Source organism: Agrilus planipennis, unplaced genomic scaffold, assembly GCF_000699045.2.
Source record: "Agrilus planipennis isolate EAB-ADULT unplaced genomic scaffold, Apla_2.0 scaffold25, whole genome shotgun sequence".
Taxonomy (NCBI): domain Eukaryota; kingdom Metazoa; phylum Arthropoda; class Insecta; order Coleoptera; family Buprestidae; genus Agrilus; species Agrilus planipennis.
Window position 1 is genome coordinate 1,159,965 of NW_020439112.1, and position 22,609 is coordinate 1,182,573.

General features: G+C 35.4%; 1 protein-coding gene across 1 annotated transcript in view; it reads right to left on the reverse strand.

The window, feature by feature from the left end:
• The window catches only part of LOC108738179 (A disintegrin and metalloproteinase with thrombospondin motifs 16-like), a 179,920-nt gene that overhangs the window by 96,639 nt on the left and 60,672 nt on the right, over positions 1-22,609 (reverse strand). The window contains exon 2 of the mRNA XM_018471456.1: positions 6,173-6,209. Within this exon, the coding sequence (XP_018326958.1) occupies positions 6,173-6,209 (37 nt within the window). The remainder of the gene's footprint in view (positions 1-6,172; positions 6,210-22,609) is intronic.

Here is a 22,609-nt window from a genome sequence, read left to right on the forward strand (position 1 = left end):
ACGTTTTTAGTTACTTATGAAAATTTTAATATTTATTTTATAAAAAAGAATTTCATAAATTAAATATGCCATCAATTGTGTCTTAAATATTTTTTTTCATTCGGTACGAGTTATTATAGTAACGTTGTATTTCTCTTTTCCGATTTATCGTGTCTACAACTAGCGTTACTAATTAACGACACAAAAATCATTAATTAAAGATTTGTTAACATATTTATTTACACAATACGCTCTTTGAACATCGCCGGCTTTTGATTTACGATGTGAACACTTCCGATAATACTTTCCACTTGTGTAAACTACTGTTCTCTAAAAGGTTAGACAAAATGAACTTGCATACTTTTCTACAGCATCTGGAATTGAAGCATCATTTTACTTCATGCCGCACCACCACCATGCATTAAAAACAAAAAAAAAAAAAGAAATACATTACAATCACTTATGTATTATGGAAATTTCAGAGTACACATTCCCAAAATATGAAATGTTTGAATAGGGGCAGCGGGAAGGAGAATATCAAAACTCGTTTAGAACCAAAATTTTTGCAAATCAAATTAGTGGTAAATTCAACCAGAAATATTAAACCTACATCCTGTGGTAGTCAATAAAATAAATATAGATAAAAGTTATTGGCGCCGGTCGTATAGGTGAAATAGTGAGAGCAAATATTTAGCGGGACGGCGACCAAACTTCCTCAACACGCAATTTAATTGAAATACCCGGTTCGCCTTTCTGAATAATGAAGCGGTCGCGCCATATATGGTCCACCGAATATTTGAATTCATTTACATAACAAAACCGCGAGCTCAAGCAGTTAGTTAGTTATCCAATAATTGAGTAAAATGACGCTTGAAATTTTATATTTCGCACACAGGCGATGTGCTGTAACAGAAGGAATTTTAATTGAATACAATTTAACGCGTTATTGTTTCGTATAAACTGGTCTACACTATTCCAATACATAGAAATGACAAAATTTAAAAAAGAAGCCTGTCGAGGGAATTATTAAAGAAAAAAATTTATTGGGTAAGAAGTCATGTTAAAACACTTTTGTAACTATGCTATCTAACTTCCTAGATACCGAAAATCAGCCACTTATAATTCAATTTTTCGTCTCCTATCTTTATACACGGAGAAAACAAAATTTTTATAACGATAACGCAAAAATTACAATTTTCGATTGTAAATTACTGAATTTGCCGTAGAAANTTTTTGTTTCGAAGTTGAAATCAAGGCATATTCACTGCCAAAAATCAGTTAAAAATTTTCCATATTATTCGTTATTTCTTATTTCATTCAAAGTTTTTGGTCAAATTTCAAATTTTCTCTCAAACTCGTTACAAGAATTAGATGCTGATGTTACATACATAGATATCTTCAGCGACTATAATTGTAAGACTCGCATTTGTTTTTGGTTTTAATGATTTTTAAAGGACCGGACGTTAGAAGCCCCTTGAAGGGTTAAACAAGCACCTATTAATAGAAAAATAACTACAAATAAAAATAGGTAACATTAGACAGACTTTTCAGGAGTTCGACAGTAAGAGTTCAACTTCTTGTGGACCGTATTGCATATTCATATCATTTTCCGTGAAAATGAGGTTGAACTCACTCAACCTAATGTTTTATAGCAAGTAAAATTTATCGCGTAATGTCCTACCCATAAATAATAGAAGCGTCACACTTGTATTTTGTTAAATTTAAAATAACTATTTTACTTATTAAACAGACGTGGGTTTGCGGAGCTGACGATCGCTCTGATTAATTGAAATTTGAGAAATAAAATTTGTCCTATTTATTCCAATTTAAAATAATCGACTGCTAAACGACGGAACACGTTTTCGGTAGTAAAATTCACCAACATCCTCGTTGTCACTATAAATTATATTTTTTTAATGCGGTCATCAGATTTTTAACGACTACTAATTTGCTTTTAATATATTGCATGCGTCCAAACCCAGTGGCGTCCCACACTTTATATTACTATAAATTATGAATTAATTAAATTGTTGGTAGCGTACGTTTACCTTTTTTGTATATTAGTTTCGGGTTGGTTTTTCTTTAAATTTCATATTTGTGTTGGAATAAAACTGATATGTTTTAATTTTAATGTTTAAAAGGAGGTATAGTATAAAGATATCGTATGCAGTAAGGCCACTTTCCAGCCATGGCCCCTACACTCCCCTACTGCCGAAGCTTCCTAATTCATCTACGATTTTCCTCTAAGCCGAGGCTGTCATTACAAGTATTTACAGTACGCAAATATATCTATACGCTCTCTGGTAAAGTAGCTAAACCATCCTCGTAAATGTATAACAGTTCAGCACACATAAAGCTGGTTTATGACCGCCAGCAAAAAACGCCGGGGTTTTAGGCTATATCAAAGGAGTGACCCTACCGTACAGAATATGTTTATACAATGGTATACGTATGGGTTGTAAAAGACATTGGTGTTGCTGAACATTCAAAAATTTGTCGCCAGCTGACGAATCATTATTAGGTTATGGAATCCCTAGACAAAAATTTTAGGTCGCTCAGAGTCTTTCAGCGTCTCTGAGAGCGTCTCCCACAGTCTTTCACAGTCTCTCAGTTATTGCCTAGGTGTTTTTATGGATTTCCCACAGTCTCTGTATGAGCGATTCGAACGATAAAATTGTTAATTCAGAGATTCGAGACTCTCACAGAGAGACTGAATGAATAAAACTGAAAAATTGAGAGACTCGAGTCTCTCGTAGAAAGACCTGGGATCTCTGAAACATGTTGAACTTAGAAAATTTTAACCATGTCTATCGAGTCACCACTTATTGAGTGACTGGATACGAAATGAGGATCTCTCTATGAGCGACTCGAGTCTCTCGATCAGAGACGCTAAACAGTTTTTTTGACAGTCTCTCTCAGCGACACCAGAGAGACTCGAGTCTCGCTTTCAGAGACTCTTAAAGACTGAACATTTTTTACTCGGGATGGGGGAAAGCTATGGTTAAAATGTAAGTGCGATGGTTTTCTTCGTTTTATTAGTTAGAATTCGGTTTGTGAAGTTAATGAACAACTTCCATGCTACGATAAAATTCTATTCATTTCCACAAGTAGCTCCCTTACCGATTTTCAGAAAAGGGCATATTTTTTGGGTTATGTAAACTTCATTGACTATCTAATTATTGGTACTTATGCTAAATCCAACACCAATTAATAGTAACGGCTTAAAAGTTTTCTGCGTCACTGATGGTCAGAATATGTGTTTGCTACACATATTAAACATACGAAACGTATATATGAATAGTCGCAGGGCAATATCCGACCATATGGGCCCACGTTTTCACGGTTGCCTGGTACGAGTAGGCAGCTCAATAATATTACAGTACTTTGTCTGCCCACAAGAAAAAAATTAAAATTCCGAACCNGATAAAATTGTTAATTCAGAGATTCGAGACTCTCACAGAGAGACTGAATGAATAAAACTGAAAAATTGAGAGACTCGAGTCTCTCGTAGAAAGACCTGGGATCTCTGAAACATGTTGAACTTAGAAAATTTTAACCATGTCTATCGAGTCACCACTTATTGAGTGACTGGATACGAAATGAGGATCTCTCTATGAGCGACTCGAGTCTCTCGATCAGAGACGCTAAACAGTTTTTTTGACAGTCTCTCTCAGCGACACCAGAGAGACTCGAGTCTCGCTTTCAGAGACTCTTAAAGACTGAACATTTTTTACTCGGGATGGGGGAAAGCTATGGTTAAAATGTAAGTGCGATGGTTTTCTTCGTTTTATTAGTTAGAATTCGGTTTGTGAAGTTAATGAACAACTTCCATGCTACGATAAAATTCTATTCATTTCCACAAGTAGCTCCCTTACCGATTTTCAGAAAAGGGCATATTTTTTGGGTTATGTAAACTTCATTGATTATCTAATTATTGGTACTTAAATTAAATCCAACACCAATTAATAGTAACGGCTTAAAAGTTTTCTGCGTCACTGATGGTCAGAATATGTGTTTGCTACACATATTAAACATACGAAACGTATATATGAGTAGTCGCAGGGCAATATCCGACCATATGGGCCCACGTTTTCACGGTTGCCTGGTACGAGTAGGCAGCTTAATAATATTACAGTACTTTGTCTGCCCACAACAAAAAAATTAAAATTCCGAAGCTAAACAGAAACTGTTGTGTAACACAGTACCAATAAGCGCACAGGTGGTAGAGGAACTCTTAATCTACGAACCTGTGTTCACTATATTACAATTCACACATCCTGGTTGTTGTTAATAGATACTGAGGCAGCTATCATGTCTTTTTTAGGCACTTAAACAATTTTTATAAGTGAGTAAAGTTGATGTAGTAGGTATATGCATACGAGGTCTGTTCAAAAAGCATAGAGAATTTTGTGTTATTCCAAAAATTATTTATTTATTCAAAGTAATCCTCACCAGATATTAAACACTTGTGCCAACGTTTTTTTCCAATCCTCTAAGCACTTCAAAAAAACATTTTTTGTGATCTTGTTCAGCTCCTCCTTCGATGCCGCTTCTATCTCGTCAATCGTAACGTAGCGTCGTCCTTTCACGTTCCTTTTCAATTTCGCGAACAAGAAGATGTCACAGGGTGTCAGATCTGGGGAATAGGGTGGCTGCGGTATTATTAGTGTGTTGTTATTGGTCAAAAATTGGCGCACAATGTTACGACAACGATGTGTGAACAGGGGCGTTATCATGGTGTAAACGCCAATTTTTGTTCTTCCACAAATCCAGGCGTTTCTGGCGGATTGCTTAGCGCAAATTGGGAATAATTTGTGGGCAATATTCCTTATTGACCACTCTACCCTGTGGCAAGAATTTATGATGCTCCGCGCCTCTGCAATCGAAGAAAAATGTAAGCAAAACATTCACATTTAACTTGATGGGCTTTTTTCAGTCTTAGCTACTGCGGCAGCTTCCATTGGGATGATTGAGCTTTGGTTTCCACGTCATAATCATAAACCCATAATTCGTCACTAGTTATGACCGTCTAGAGCAAATTTGGGTCGTCGCGGACATAATCCAACAGCTACTTAGCAATGTTAATGCAATGCTGGTTTTGGTCGAAATTGAGCAATTTTGGTAAGAATTTCGCGGCGACCCGTTTCATACCCAAATTATTGATCAAAATCGAATAGCAGGAACCAATCGATATGTTTAGGTTCTCAACAACTTCTCTAACGGTGATTTGACGATTGGCCAATATTATTCTTTTCAATTAATCAATGTTTTCGTCTGCTTTTGACGTGTTCGGGTGTCCGGCACGCTCTTTGTCGTACCACCGATAAACGTTGCTTTGGTCCAAGATAGCTTCACCATATGCCACAGTTAACATTGGGAATTCGTCCGCGCACTTAATTTTGCTTTTCACATAAAATTTGATATAGATTCTTTGAACCATCGGAAATTCAAAACTCGCGATACTTTTTGAACAGACCCCGTATATAGATAGAATAAAATGGCATCATAAAACCGCAACGAGTTCCATAAATAGCACCTCAGCGTCCTAAGCACGCCTCTCATAATGTCAGCATGTACAAAAGGCCTCCGCTCGATAGTCAATAGTAACACAACATGTATCATCAGAGGAGACAGCTGCACCTATTCTAGAGCAATACCACATTATTATATACTATTATTCAAGCTTCCGATTTGTTTAAGGTAGATAATAAAAATGTAAAAGATGTACTTATTTCACTATTTTTCTTGTACCTAAGCCGATTTACTGCCATTATTCTGCTAAGAATATCCTTCTAAGACTATCGCGTCGGTCGTCAAGTTTTTTGATAATTGCGTAACCATTAACAATGGTTCATCTAAATTTGGTTTTAACAAAAAGCTTACATTCATGCTGGCTGCTACTTGAATACGAATTTTGACGGTCACGCGTACGGTTACGCAGCCTTGGCTACAAAACGAAACCATTACTACACTACTCCTTAATAGGAATCTGATTGGTAACGGCTATTCATATTTTTTGGCCTTTGTATAAAGATTACCTACGAATCGAATAAAAGAAGACACATGGTGGGAAGGATAAGAAAATATATACCCACGTAACTAGGAATACGTAGCACCGATAACAAAATAAATTTTCAATGAAGTTACGCTGACGACAGAAACACATGAAATATTTTAAAATAAAAAGTCTTACGTGTATGTATGCAGAAAGTTTCCAACAGTTCGCTTACCTGTAACAAAAAAGAATCTGTTATAACTATTATGAAAAATATTTGCTAAATTATTCTATATACGACAGAAGCTGCATATGTTTTTAGAATGAATCAAACGTGTAGCATGCGCGCATGAGCAAAACTAACTACGTTAACCTAACCTCACAAATTTAGTAGTCATTCTAAAAACATTAATCTTGAAAGTCATCTAAAGTTGCCGCCGTTCCTTTAACTCTATATTACTAATCATTTATAAGTACTTACAATAAGTAGAAGAAAGATTCTACTAATTTGTGTTTAGGAGAAAGATGTAGGTAATTAAAAGTACGTTACTTAATTTTTTTTTGGTTCGTAGGAAAACTACAGCTAAGTTTTATAACTTTCACTACAACCCTTGTACGTAAGTCCAATATAAAAGCAGTTCGTTTTAGCTATGTTTAAATCTTATGTCGTTCGAGTAATTAATCTTTATGCACAGTTCGTTAAACCTAGACATCAAAGAGTACCGATTAACCATCAAAAAGACATCTGTGGCATTTCTTTTATTTCCGCAACTGTTCTTTTTAAGTATCATGACACACTCCACACTAGAGCATCTCTTTCGGTTGTCATTTTAATAGAAATAATGGCCACTTAAGCAAATTTAAAAGCTAATACATTCTAGTTTAAATTGCATTTTTCTCTCGGCAGACGTGCATAAAATATAGTAGCTCTAACACGTTTTAAAAACGACAATACACAAAAATAAAATCCCTTCTTTCGACGTTCATTGCGCGAAAAAATGGAAAACTACAAGAAGTCGTTGATTTTCGGCATCTAGGAAGTCAGATAATTCAAGATGGAACGAGCAATAGAGATATAAAGGATAGTGCAGGGTCGAGTGGCCTTCAACAAAAGGAAGTTCCTTGTTTGCTCACGAACGGTTAATTTAGAGATTATTAAAAATGTATGTCTGGAACGCGGCGCTGTACGGGTGCGAAACACGGACGATGGTCGCTGCGGAATAGGTTAGAAGCCTTTGAAATGTGATGTTACAGGCAAATGATGAGGATACAGGCCTGACGCTGGAAGCTGGCGGAAATTTTACAATGGCGTGGATGCGCGGTGGCAAAGGTAGGCAGTTTTAGGTATAAAGATTGCAGCCCTCATTCTTCAGTATTCCTATCAGGGGCGTGGATTAAATATTTAAAAGCAGGGATCAGTGAGTAAGTAATAGACATACAAACAGAAGAACTAATGGTTGATGTTAGTGACAGTGATAGAGATTCCGATGATGACAGTGAATGTGAAAACTACCTATAAAACAAAAGCAATAGGTTAATGTTTTTTGATAAGTCATGTTTTTACATTATTTTCTAGTACGCTACTGTCCCATCTGTATTAATACTATAATTTACGCCTACTGAAAGCTTATTTGTGTATCGGTTCCAAGTGACTTACCCAAATAGGTCATAAACGGGCAAGTACCTGCGCGACCGCTCACCAGCTTCCTTCGTCAGACCTGTAGAAGGTTAGAAAATGAGGAGGTAAGAGTAGGAAAACAGAGGGTCAATTGGAAATAGGTGAGATAGGTTGGTAGGACACCTTCTCAAGCTTGAAGGGCTAGTAAGAGACATATTAAAAGCAGAAACAGCAGTTAAGAGGAGCAGAGGTAGACGTAGATTAGATTACAGTTTACGGATAGTTAAGGATGTGGTATGTTCTAGTTTTAGAAAAATAGGAATATTAGCTCAGAATAAAGATGACAGGAGATGCGTGTCCAATCAGTCTTAAACCTAACGACACTTTGAATTTGTGGTCTGGATTTTCCCAAATTTACTATTTCAAGTATTTATTTGAAGTTATGGTAATAAAGGCTACGAATATTTCGTAAATTATATTTACAAAAAGGAAATTGCTTCCCGTTCAAATTACTCACAAATAAATACTATATGCACAATAGCAGTCCTGCATTCATACATGCTGGTCAATGTCGCGTTAAATTTGAATAAAAGTGACCATTTAGCAACACAAAAGGTGCTTAATTGCCGACGGAATAACATAAATCGAGACAATACAATGGTGTTACATAAAATGAAACTGCCTTCATATATATTGGCACACTAAACGATAATGAGTAAATTACTGTAGGTGTACCAATTGGATATGTGCAACAATAATTTCCGAATGGTTCAGTGACCTGATCAGTTGGACAATCGGATATTATATGCCATTGTTAATATTGCAATCCGGAACTTAAACGACACAACGTTGCCATTATTTGATGACAATATAACTCCATCAAATAATTCATATAAATAACATTGAGTCAATTGCGAATCCGTAATATCAAAAAATATGTAACACCAAATTTAGATTGAATCAAAAATTAGGCATCTTTCTTGATAATACTCTAATTCTTTATTTCAATGGGAAGTTTTCAAATATTTTTGAAATTAAGTAGCTACCTATTTATAATTTTAAAAGACAAAATGAATTGTATATTATATACTATTTGTATTAATAATCAAGCTTAAGGGTTATGCCTGTTCGTAGAGTTGAAAAAAGCAGTCGAAACTTTTATATTAAACCTAGAAGCTGCTCAATGCCATATGGATAAGCTATGGTGATTTATTCACATATAAGGACACGATTATTTCCGAAAACTTCCCGTAAGTTCTTTTCTTGCCCGCTGTGTGATTTATGGTATTATACGTAGAATTCCATTTAAAAATAGTTTAAGAAGTTTTTTGATCATGAAAATATTTTAATTGTTATGTTAAAAAATCCTCCACAATTTGCATGATACTTGAACGTTCCCAAACGACCATTTTGCTTTCTTAAAATCTATGATTTTAATTGGCAACAACGTCGTTATTACATTGCGGGCACGTACGATTAAATGAATGAACACTATTACGATAGTGCGTCGATAAGTGGAGCGTGGATCGGGCCAAACGGCGCGGCGCTCGGTCGGTCCGCGTGGGCCAACCTCTATCGCGTCCTCGGACTTGCAAAATCTCATTCACGACCGAATGAACTCCCATTTGAACTCGATCCAGAATTAATGACGGTCACTGTTAAATCATGCGGGCTTGGCTTCCGGTTTAATGACGACCCATCAATGCTACATATTATGTCCTACACACACATACATACGCATGCATGCAGAATATTAAATGTAATTCCAGCATATTATTTATAGACGGTTATCGTTGGTGCATTAATAAATAAAACAAGTTGTAACGACATTTTTTCAAGAAGAAAATAGAATTTTGACGCATAATAAAACAATCACCTCTTAAATATCAAAGGAGAAAAATCACTCTTAAGGATTGTCAAATTTTATATGTGGCATCAGGGTAGCTGTCGTTTAGTTTTACCGTAAAGAATGGATGTGTCTAATTAAATTATTTGACGATAATTTTGGCTTTCGGATCGCCATAAAAAGTTTTATGTGGTATGTCGGTTCACAAGTCGTCCACTAAGTTGCAACGCAGTTCGATTGGTACAAGGACGTTCTAAAAAAGTTAGGCGCCACATTCGGTGTAGAATAATTGCCTATTTCCTCGAACTTGTACTACTTATCTGTTTTCGTTAATTAATCGTTTCCTAGAGTCGAGACAAATTATTAAAGCAGTTAGTAAAGCAACTTTGATAAATTCCTCCAGTTGACAACGCGACCCCAACTACAACGCGTCACTTCCGGACCAATCATTTCGTTCATAAAAACACTTTTTTTATGTACGGGCCCTATCTTATAATTAGTGAAGTAAGTCTAGTTTCTCGGAAAATGGAATTTGTCGGTTTATGTAATAACCCAGAAAATTCTGTTTAAAAATATAATTGTTCCGATTGTAAAAATTTTATATTTGTGACTGTTGTTAGATACCTCTCATATTTTATCACTGGTCCATGTTATTTAATACCAAAGTTATGTATCTAATGTTAAAAGTGCACTTTTCAATAACTTCTTTCAAATAACACTAATCTTAACCTTATATCATATTTCTTGTAACTTGTATTCATTTCGTTTTCCATTTTTTTGTGTCATTAATTTNCATGTAATTGTAAAATTACATCGATTTTCAGAATATTAATATTCTCAAAAAAAAGAAAATATTTTTGTTGGTTGGGCCAATGTCAGTGAAACAAGACTTCCTTGGTATCTAAGTAAGCCGCAAGTAAATTATCGCTTGGCCGTCTCAATTATTTCCGATTCATATAATTCCTGTTTAACAAATCGAAAGCTGAAAACGTCACGTTAAATTAGAAAATTTATGGTGCCCATCATGTTAGTGTCCGTAAGTGCGCGCTCATGCGTTCTGATAATTATTTATGTGTTCTAAGCCTCTTTAACTATAAATAGAACATGACAGCTGATTTTGGGAGCCAAATTTCGTTCGCACAGGACGCCTTATTTTTGTTCAATCGCACGTATTATATCTACAGGTAGGTATATAATAAGTGGTTCATGTTTGGTTATTTTTTTCTCGAAATTATTGCGTTGAGAGGAAAATTATACAGCAACTTCTAGAGACTACTAGCACTGGCTACTGTCAGAGGCTGCTGTCAACTGTAACAGTCGGGGTTCATGGGCTACTGTTAACAGGAATTGTCATGGACTACCATTTGCGGCTACTGTCAACTTCAACTATCATAGGCCCCTATCGTGTCTAACTATGAGAGGCTATTGTCAACAGTAACTCTCAGGGGCTGCTGTCAAATGAGACTGTCATGGGTTACTATATTTATCAGAGGCCACTGACGACGGCAACTGTCATGGGCTAGTACCATTGGTAATCATAAGAGGCTACTATTAGGAGCCTCTGTCATTTGAAATTGTCATGGGCTACTGTCATCCGTAAATATTAGGTCAAACGGCAACTGCCATGGGCTACTGTCAACTGCAACTAAAAGGGCTACTGTCATTGGTAACTATTAGAGGCTACTGTCAACGGCAACTGTCATGGGTTACAGTAATCGATATTCATCAGGATACTGTCATCCGTAAATATTAGGGGCTACTGTCAAACGGTAACTGTCATGGGTTACGGTAATCGATATTAATCAGAGCCTACTGTCATCCGTAAATATTAGGGGCTACTGTCAAACGGTAACTGTCATGGGTTACAGTAATCGATATTGATCAGAGCCTACTGTCATCCGTAAATATTAGGGGCTACTGTCAAACGGCAACTGTCAACTGCAACTAACATGGGATACTGTCACCGGTAACTATCAGAGGCTACTGCCAACGGCAACTGTATGGAACTGTCGTCAACTGCAACTGTCATAGAAACTATCAATGGTTACTGTCAGCGACAACAATCACAGATAAACGTCAGGGGCTATTATCGGTAGCAACTGTCAACTGTAGGAAAGCTAAGGAAATATGCAAATGGACGCTCATATTAACTTCCAACGCCTGTACATAGGTACACGCATCATCTTCTTTTTTTAACATAAACATAACGTATTAACCGATGACCTAACACAATAACTCCTTTTAACTATCAACGGAAATGTTATTTCGGTTACTCCTTTTGGGACCGCATTGTTATTCAGAATGGATCTTCTAAAGTATATGTAAATAGGGTTACCAATGGTACATATTGGTATTGAATTATAAATTAAAATTGACATTTAAAAGTTTATAGGACAGGAGAATACTAACAAGGTACAAGGCGCGTGACACGATTGGTATCGATAAAATCAAATCTAAAATGACAACAAAACATTTTCACATCAAGTGAGTTTATAAAATTAAATAAATTTCATTTCAAATACCTTCGGTTTTATAGCCCGAATTATGCTAATTTGGCTTATTTATTTTCGGCATCAAATCAAATGCTTTGTAGTGAAATGGTGATCGAGTCAGATTCAAGAGCACCATCAAGAAACATTTAAAATTATTAAGTACCTATTTTATTTTCTGATTTTTTTTTATCATTTTACATCCAAAAGAAAGTATTCATTTGATGATAAATTTTTAAACGGTCAATAATTATTACATCAGTTTATATTTTTCCCCATAAAATACGATTGTACATATCCCCAATATTTGAAAAAACTTCAGTTTCTGATTACGTAACGGTGTTTTCGAGATAATATTGGTAACATGATAAGTACGTGTAAAAAATTTTAATGGTTCACCAGAAAAAACAANTATTACATCAGTTTATATTTTTCCCCATAAAATACGATTGTACATATCCCCAATATTTGAAAAAACTTCAGTTTCTGATTACGTAACGGTGTTTTCGAGATAATATTGGTAACATGATAAGTACGTGTAAAAAATTTTAATGGTTCACCAGAAAAAACAAATGCTTTACGTAAACAGTTCCTATTTTAACTACTAAAAGTAAATGTGTGTGTCGTACCTGCGTTAAGCGAAAGCGAAAGCAGTTAAACAGTTCAAAGAAAAAATAAACAATCCGGACGTTTCTAGAAGGTTCCCGAAAGTAAACAAAAGAGTACTTAAAGGAAGAGACGATCGCCGAGATAAGAAGAAATAAATTGACCGTTGTAGAAGTGAATCCAGAAATAAATTTTTTAACTTTTAGTCCCCTTTTGGCTCTGATTCACACATTGAATTTTTATTTACGTACATTAGGTATCATTATCATAAGATTCTCTTGTTTCTCATTTAAAAGACCTACCATACTGTTACAATTAGAAAGTTCGTGGGAACGCATTTCCCAAAAAGACTAATAATAATCTGACTCGAATGAGATGACAGTGACAAATACGGCCAAAATCAGACAGAGGCTTTTTTCGCAAGTTCACGCCCACACACCCTTCGGTTTACTTTTTCCAATTGTTGTATCCTAATTATGCTTAAGACGGAAAGCATTTTTCACGGGACTTAAGCGTTGCATTGAATTGATGACAGCTGCACAATATGCCCGAGAAAAGAATGACTCTGCTACCCCAGCGTAATTATCATTAAAAAGGGGCAGCCCAAATGCAGCAGCGATTAAGTCAATTCAAAACAAAAGTACAAACTAATTTTTTCATTTACACTGTTTTCTTTCTACCAGCTTCAAATACAGCAGAATAACCTAATTCTAATTATGTTTACGTTTCGTTTAGTATTCGTAATAATGAGTATCGTTACAGTGAATCTACATAGGAATACATCAATATGGTAAAACTGTTACAATTTCTGCCGCTTTTGGTATATCAGGCTACAACTTATTAGTATAATCTTGTCACCTCATAAACTTTTAGTGTTTATAAACATTATTGGCTCATTTCAACTGTTTCAACTTATCCGTTTGGTTGAAAATCCACCAACCAAAAATTAAAATTCAAACGGTTATGTTTAAACGACTTTTTGTACAAGACTTAATTACGTATTTAGTTTGTTTAAAAACCTCTGTTACGATTTACTGCAATTCTTCCTTAACCTTGCATGACAAATTCGACGCCCCAAATAAGGATAATCGTCTTATACGTCGCATATAAATTGAAGAGGCATTGATACAATTACCCTTGCTGCCATCTGCTGCCAAACAGAAAGCGAAATATGTCATCATTAAGGTAACAAAAAAGAATTAGTCTTTCACACGTGCGAGCACAATTTCACACAATCTATTCACCCCGCCTTGGCTAGCCATAGGTGACTATAATTTGTCAGATCAGTTGACAAGAATAAACGTTTTGCATGTAGGTATTAACACAATTATTAAAATTGAAATGAAGAAGGGAAGAAAAAGTAGGGAAAGAGCGAATATAAAGATAGGAGACGAAAAATTAGAAGAAGTGGCTGATTTTAGATACCTAGGAAGTCAGATCAGTTAGGATGGAAGGAGTAGTAGGGATATAAAGCAGAGGATAGCGCAGGGTCGTGTCGCCTTTAATAAAAAGAAGTCACTTCTATGCTCGCAAACGGTTAATTTAGAAATTCGAAAAAGGTTGTTAAAGGTGTATGTTTGGAGCACGGCGTTGTACGGGTGCGAAACATGGACAGTGGGAGCGGCGGAAAAGAAAAGGTTAGAAGCGTTCGAAATGTGGTGTTATAGGCGGATGATGAGGATATCGTGGGTAGAAAAGGTTAGAAATGAAGAGGTATTGGAAAGAATAGGAGAACAGAGGACTCTATGGAAGTCAATAAAAAATAGGCGAGATAGGTTGGTAGGACACCTTCTCAGGCATGAAGGTCTAGTCAGAGACATATTAGAGGCAGAAACAGGAGTTAGGAGGGGTAGAGGTAGACCTAGATTAGATTACTGTTCGCAAATAGTTAAGGATGTGGGCTGTTCTAGTTTTAGGGAAATGCGAAGTTTAGCTCAGGATAGGAAAGAGTGGAGGTACGTGTCCAACCAGTCTTAGGACTGATGACCTTATGATGATGATGATATATAATGTATTAATGTTGATTTTAAGTCCTAAATTTCCGAAAACTATTTGTTAATAATATAATAGAAAAAGAAGCAGCATCCAAAAGCAATTTAAGAACGCATATACGTATTCTACACTTGTTTTCTAAATATTTCTATCGTCATACAAACCTAAAATATTTAAATGCGTAATCGTGTTTTGTGCAAAAAAAAACAGCTAATAGACTTTGTAGGATTACGTACGTATGAAGCTACTTATTACTTACATGTTTATCGCCGAGATTAAAATCTACATAATACTAATAAATTCAAGGAGCTTCTACATACTTTAGTACTGTAGTTAACATAGATAGTATCGGTAATAGAAAAAAAAAAAGCGAAGTCCATTTCGCACGTCCATTTAATCGTCAAGAATATTACTTAACTGAGGATTATCAGGAAGAAACGTCATCAAGTAAACTTGAAACAAATTTGTATTTCTACAAGATATTTTGTTTACAGTTTCTAAAAAAGTCAAATAAAAGATAGATACCTAATACATGGTAAGCTATAGTTTTAGAGCATTTTTAAATACGTAATCAATTAGCATCAGTTTACTACTATTTTTATGGTAGTTTTATCATAATTAGGGGTGCGCGTTAATTTTATACACGACGTGGTTATTACGATTTATTGATTTTACAGTTCTTACCCCATACAATTTTCATTGTCGACTAGGAGCGAGCCCTATATGTGCAAATCCCTAATCATAATCTGATTAATGCGTTGTATGAAAAAAGTATGCGATTAGACGCGATTAGTTATGGGGTTTGCAATAAAATTTTCAACATGAGCATCTAAAGAATTAGTGCTTTCGGAAATTAGCTTTTACGTCATAAAATTCTTCGAGTTGTCAATTCTTTTCGCGTCCAATTAATGACTTTAATTTACAACTTCCTTATGTACCTACTAATAAATGCTTCGCTATATAGAGTGTTCCGTAAATAGCGAATAGCCTTTTCTACGAGCAGGTTAGCTTTCAAAGCATTTTGAAATGACTCTTGTTGAATATATTGAATATAATCTACATTGTCAACTCTCTCTTTTACTCTCTGCATGCAGTAATAAAGAGGGAGAAAAAGATCCCTACTAACACATTCAATTTTTGCCCAGACTTGCCAGGACCTAGAAAAAATTTTCTTACACCTAGGGAGTTTAGAACCAAAAACTTAGACAGGGATGCACACTGTCACCGTTCCTTTATAATCTATACATCGAAGACGCGATCAACATCATCAAAAGAAAGTACAACTGTAGGGATAGATATACAGGGGCAAAAGATTAGTATGCTTAGATTTTCAGATGATATAGTAGTTTTAGCATCTAGCAAGGACGAGCTAGGTATCTAGGAAGTCAGATAAGGTATGACGAAAGGAGTGGTAGCGACATAAAGCAGAAGGTAGCGCATAGTCGAGTAGCCTTCAATAAAAAGAATTAATTCAGAAATTCGAAAAAAATTCTTAAAGGTGTATATTTGGAGCGCGGCATTGTACGGGTGCGAAATATGGACGGTGGACGCGGTGGAAAAGAAAATGTTAGAAGCGTTCGAAATGTGGTGTTACCAGCGAATGATGAGGATACCGTGGATAGAGAACGTTAGAAATGAAGACATATTAGAAAGAATAGGAGAACAGAGGACTCTACGAAAGTCAATAAAAATAGGCGAGACAGGTTGGTAGGACACCTTATGAGGTATGAAGTTCTTGTCAGAGACATATTAGAGCAGCGGTCGAGGAACTTTTTTAATCATTACCCCAAAATATTTTTGTGTAAGTTGATATTACCCCATGGCGAAGAGCAAAAAAAAAACGAAATCGCGTCTTTTTAGCACCTTTATATTATAGCCCCCATGATAATTTTGAAAAGAAAACAATAACTAAAAATTTAATTTAGACATCATTTATTCGATTTATCAATGTAATACCTAGTAATACATAACGGTAATAATAGTAATATATGTAATATACAGTTGAGGAAAAAAAAATTCGCCCCCACAGAAAATATAAGTAAATGATAATTTCTTGTTATTTTGTAATTCATATGATATTTTTCTTGTATTATTAGACGAAAAAACTAGTTTAAATTTTATATATAGCCCCCATAAAAAATATTTTTTATTTTGGAGAAATGATGTTGTTTGATGTTGAACACTTAGTGGTGGGGAGTGAGATGGCGTGGCCTGCATATGTCGCTAAATTGTTTAAGTTGAAAAAAATACTAACAGGTTTATAAAATAGCAAATTAAAAATATATACTTTTTACTCACAAGTTTCATTTTTACCTCCAAAATTTCATTTTTACCCCATTTGGGGTAATTTATCCCGGTTCCCCGACCGTTGTATTAGAGGAAGACACAGGAGTTAATAGGAGTAGAGGTAGACCTAGATTAGATCACTGTTCACAAATAGTTAAAGATTTGGAATGTTCTAATAGTTTTAGGGAAGTGCGAAGAATTGAGGCAGAAACGGGAGTTAGAAGGGGTAGAGGTAGACGTAGATTAGATTACTGTTCGCAAATGGTTAAGGATGTGGGTTGTTCTGCTTTTAGGGAAATGCGAGGATTATCTCAGGATAGAAAGGAGTGGAGGTGCGTGTCCAACCAGTCTTAGGACTGACGACTTTTTGATGATGATGATGTATAAAATAATTCATTTTTTGTGAAAATAAATTCTTGTTGTTTAAAGATTACTTTCACGCTAAAAATTTATTTAAATACTTGTGAATAATTAAACAAGAAAACTTTTCCTTTTTGTGCTAAACGAATCCTTCCTGCCAATATGGAACTTTGTTCTTTTAGTATACGTAATTATAGAAATCCATAAGCATGCATACAATCATTTTATGTCAGTAACATTATTGCTCTTTCCTTTTCATTTAAAACTAGTAAGTTATTGCGGTTTATTGTTAAAGAGTTCACTCACTGATCAGTGAAACGATCAAGCAGGCATTTATCCCAATCAAATCTCTGCGTATTGATTTTATTTATTGTTTCAATGGTCAACAGCCTCCAACCAGAACAATAACTGATTGGAATCCTAAAACCTGTTGTAATTTACTGAAGGTTTTGTGTGTTAGTTAGTAATTTATTTCACATGAAACTTCGTTAGTCAGAATCAAAGCTTTTGGCTGGACGATATTAATTAGTTTTGCATTCAAGATTTTTATCTTGCATACATTAAACGTACTTAATGCATGAAATTTCATATACATCAAACTTTTTCTTAATTAAATAAAAAAAAGGGCATATAATGTTCTAATGTCGTATTATTACCACAACGTTTGTTATATTTTTGGTGCAGCAATGTGCGCTTCAGTTAGGAGTGACCTGCTGATGATTTTCAATAATGCTGTTTAACCGAAATGAGTCATCGTAGAATTTTTTTACTGTTAAGTCATCACGTTTATTATATTTCCACAGTTTGGTAGTAAAAATTGTTTAAACGAATGCTATGCGCGCATATGGTTCCTGACTTTGTCCATTATTACGTACATACATACATATGTGTATTATATTGTATGACCTAGAAAACTTCTGCAATTCTGAAATTTATAAATAGACGAATAAACTCTAACTTAGTAATCTCAAATCTGTAAAATCTACTAACAGCAGATTGTTTTACTCGAAAAAAAAAAAAAATTTTCGGTACATTGTAAACTTAAAGAATAATAAGGCGCCAGGTGTAGATGGGATACAGGGGAAAATTCTAAAACATGCAGGACAAGAGGTTAGATATTGTATGTTTAAGCTAGTTAGTTACATTTATGAAACGGGGAAAGTCCTAGAGGATTATAAACGGAAAGTGGTAGTAACCATAACCTAAAAACAGAGGCGCGGATGGGTGCGAGACATTTAGAACAAACTTCCCATGCATCACTACAATTGTACAGAAGAGAATGGAAAGAAAATGGAGAGAAAACGGCAGTAAAAAGAGAGTGCGTACAAAAAAAATTGTAGATTTAGAAAAAGCTTTTGACAATGTTAAATGGGACAAGATGATAAATATACTTAAAAATGTAGGGAAGAGTTACAAAGATAGAAGAGTGATACGTAGTCTGTATAAAGAGCAACAGGCAGTTATAAAGCTGGGGCTGCAACGTAGAGAAGTAAATATTGGGAAGAAAGTTAGACAGGGATGCACACTGTCAACGCTACTTTTTAATCTATACAGTACAACTGTAGGGATAGATATAGAGTGCAAAAGATTAATATATGCTTAGATTTGCAGATGATATAGCAGTATTACCATCTAGCAAGGAAGCGTTAGAGATAGCTTTAAATAAAATGCAATTGGTATTAACAAAACAGTATTGTATGAAAATAAGTAAAAGTAAAACAAAAATTATGGTATGCAAGGGAAGAAAAAGTAGGGAAAGAGCGAATATAAATATAGAAGACGAGAAATTACAAGAAGTCGCTGATTTTCAATATTTAGGATGTAAGATAAGTCAGGACGGAAGAAGTAGCAGGGATACTAAGCAGAGGATAGGTCGTGTCGCCTTCAATAGAACGAAGTCCCTTCTATGCTCGCGGACGGTTAATTTAGAAATTCGGGAAAAAAATTGTTAAAGGTGTATGTTTGAAGCGGGGCGCTGTACGAGTGCGAAATATGGACTATGGCATGGTGGAAAAGAAAAGGTTAGAAGCGTTCGAAATGTGATGTTACAAGCAACTGATGAGGACACCGTGGATAGAGAAGGTTAGAAACAAATAGTTTAACAGAGGACTCTATNTGCTTATACGTTTATAAAAGAGAGCTAGAAGCTAGTCCTCTGTTACATATCCCTATTACTCCTTCCGTCCTGACTTGTCGGACTTTCTAAATACCATGGCATGGTGGAAAAGAAAAGGTTAGAAGCGTTCGAAATGTGATGTTACAGGCAACTGATGAGGACACCGTGGATAGAGAAGGTTAGAAACAAATAGTTTAACAGAGGACTCTATGGAAGTCGATAAGAAATAGGTTAGTAAGACACCTTCTCAGGCATTAAGGTCTAGTCAGAGAGATATTAGGGGTACAAATGAGAGCTAGGAGGGTAAAGGTAGACCTAGATTAGATTAGTGTTCGGAAAACTTAAGGATGTGGGTTGTTCTAGTTTTAGGAAATGCGAAGATTAGGAATGAGTGGGGGTCCAACCAGTTTTTGGACTAACGACCTTACGAAGTTGATGTAATGTGGAGATGCAGCGGGTACCGGATCCAAACCAGGTACCCAGTGCATCACTACCTGTAATCTATGTATCGGCACACAATGAATAATTAATCCCTTGCACGATTTACTTTTTCCTGTTGCTCAAATACTTGTGCAGAGTTGTGTGGCAGATAATATAGTCTATTTAGTACACATGCGAATGCCCAAACACTCACTGAAATTTACGTAATTGTTGGTGATTTATTTGGACATCTGTTGTTTATTTTTAAATATTTAAGATGTACTAATAGTGGAACTTTGATTAAACAACTTTATTATAGTTCCGTTTCGAGTCCAAGATTCATTAAATAAAATCCTTCTCCAATCAATGTTTTGACGGAATTTCTTTTTCTGTTTATGTTTATAAGTCACAACGTGCACATGGTTTAAAATATCTAAATGTGTAAGCGTTATCTAAATAAATAGACGGTTTCCATGTATTTTCCTGCTCAATTTATTGAGGAAAATCGAACCGAAAAAAGTGTAGACATAATATAAACTAATCAGTTCGTATAATTCGGATATATCAAACAAATACCTACCCTACCTCTTCTGGGATTTGTTGGACAGAAAGCAAAACTGAATTATAAAATATCGTGGTATTGGCCTTTCAAACTGACTTTTCGCTATCTTACATCGGATGGTGTCAAATTCGACTGAAAAACAACGTTCTTTTTGATTTGCACACCTAAGGCTGTGTTCCCGGTTATCCGGCGCATCTCCGGTACTTATACCTAACCGCTGTGGTCTTAATTGGTGAAGTTGTTAGGCTTTGATTTTCTTTTTGTCTACTGGCAGTGGTTTGTTGACACATTTAGCCTAATGACTTTGATCTTCTAGGTTATAAACCGTTGTATCGGTAGACTGACCAAATTTTTCAAGCAACATTGGACTTAAACGAGAAAGTCTGCGTAATCTTCGCGTTTTTGCTTTTTAGCATCCAAAAATTTAAATCCAATTAGAGGCTAATTATCATTCCGATTTCAGATAATTGGTAAAGGTCTAGATGATGGCCCCCACCCCCGAAGGGGTTGGGATCGAGAGAGGAAGTCTCCCCCACCACTGTACCATAAAAAGTTTGTGGCGGTCTCACCCCCATAAAAAGTTATAGGGGTTAGATGATGACCCCTTGGGGGGTTGGGGTAGGGGGGATCGGAAGAGGGTGGACACCCCACTAACACCTCATAAAAAGTTATGGGGGTTGAAAGTTGATTATTTTGACAATTTTCATACACTACAATTCAAATAAAATTCAATAAAATAATTATTTTCAAGCGGGTGGAAGTGGGGGATCGAAAGAGGGTGGTCACTTGAACAAAACCCGATAACCTAACCTAACCTACCCTNAAACTTGTATAAACCATGAAATTCCCCATAAGTAATCCAACGTGAGATAATAATAGTCATTGGGGGAGACCTCCTCTTTCAATCCCCCCCCCCCCCCTTTTCCAAATAATTTCCGGTGTGTTACCTCTCACAATTCTGCTAAATCAGGAGATTCGAGAAGCAGTTGTATAACGAAACAATTGTAATATTCTATAATCATGTGATTTATTATTGAAACTATTACTTGGTCTTTTCCTTGAATCATTGTGAATTGTTTCAGCAAGTTATGGGTTCCACAATCGAAAATATAATAAGATCTATGTACCATATTACTTTTAGTATTCAATGAGTTTCTTACATTTACATACTTTCATACAATTGCCTAGATAGTAAAAACGTAATAATAGACGCACTTTGAATATCCAACGGCATGTCCATGTCTAATACTTATGGTATCTTTATTATGTTAACATAAATGCCTGGGTAATAGAGTCGATGTTATACGTTACAAATTACCGTTTATGATTATCAAAACGACTGGTTTGATGACATTGAACCATTGATAAAAAATGGTTTTAGTTAGTTCCCATCAATTTTTTATTTTTATTACTTAAGCGGTCCACTCATAGCCACCGTAACGATCAGAAGTAAGAATCCAATTGAAAGTACATTGTGCTTATTATTATGAAGGATATTGGAATTGAGAAAACGTTTTTTACAGTAATAATTACGTAAAATTTGATGGAACAAATAGTTAAGTGGGTTAGCAGGTATTAGATATGAGGAGTTATCAATTTTTATAATACGAGAATACTAATAGCAGGATATAAAGCCCGGATTCATAAAATTATGTTACTGAAAAATAGTCTTAACATTACAGACAGTGCTTATACGTTTATAAAAGAGAGCTAGAAGCTAGTCCTCTGTTACATATCCCTATTACTCCTTCCGTCCTGACTTGTCGGACTTTCTAAATACCTAAAATCAGTCACTTCTTCTAATTTTTCCTCTCCTATCTCTATGTTCGCTCTTTCCCTACTTTTTCTTCCCTTACATATCAGTATTTTTGTTTTACTATTATTTATTTTCATACAATATTATTTTGTAAATGCCGCTTCCATTTTATTTAAAGCTATCTCTAACTTCTCCTTGTTAGACGCTAGTACTGCTATATCATCTGCAAATCAAGCTTCAAGCATACTAATCTTTTGGCCCTCTATATCTATCGCTACAGTTGGACTGTCTTTAATAATGTTGATCGCGTCTTCGATATATACATTAAAAAGCAGAGGTGACAGTTCGCTTCCCTCTGTTTGACTCCCTTTCTAATATTTACTTCCCTACGGTGCAGCCGCAGCTCTATAACTGCCTGTTGCTCTTTATACAAACTAAGTATCACTCTTCTATCTTTGTAACGCATCCCTACATTTTTAAGTATATTTTACATCTTGTCCCATTTAACATTGTCAAAAGCTTTTTAAATCTAGAAATCCTATGTACGCACTCCTTCCTTTTTCTATCGTTTTCTTTGCTGTTAC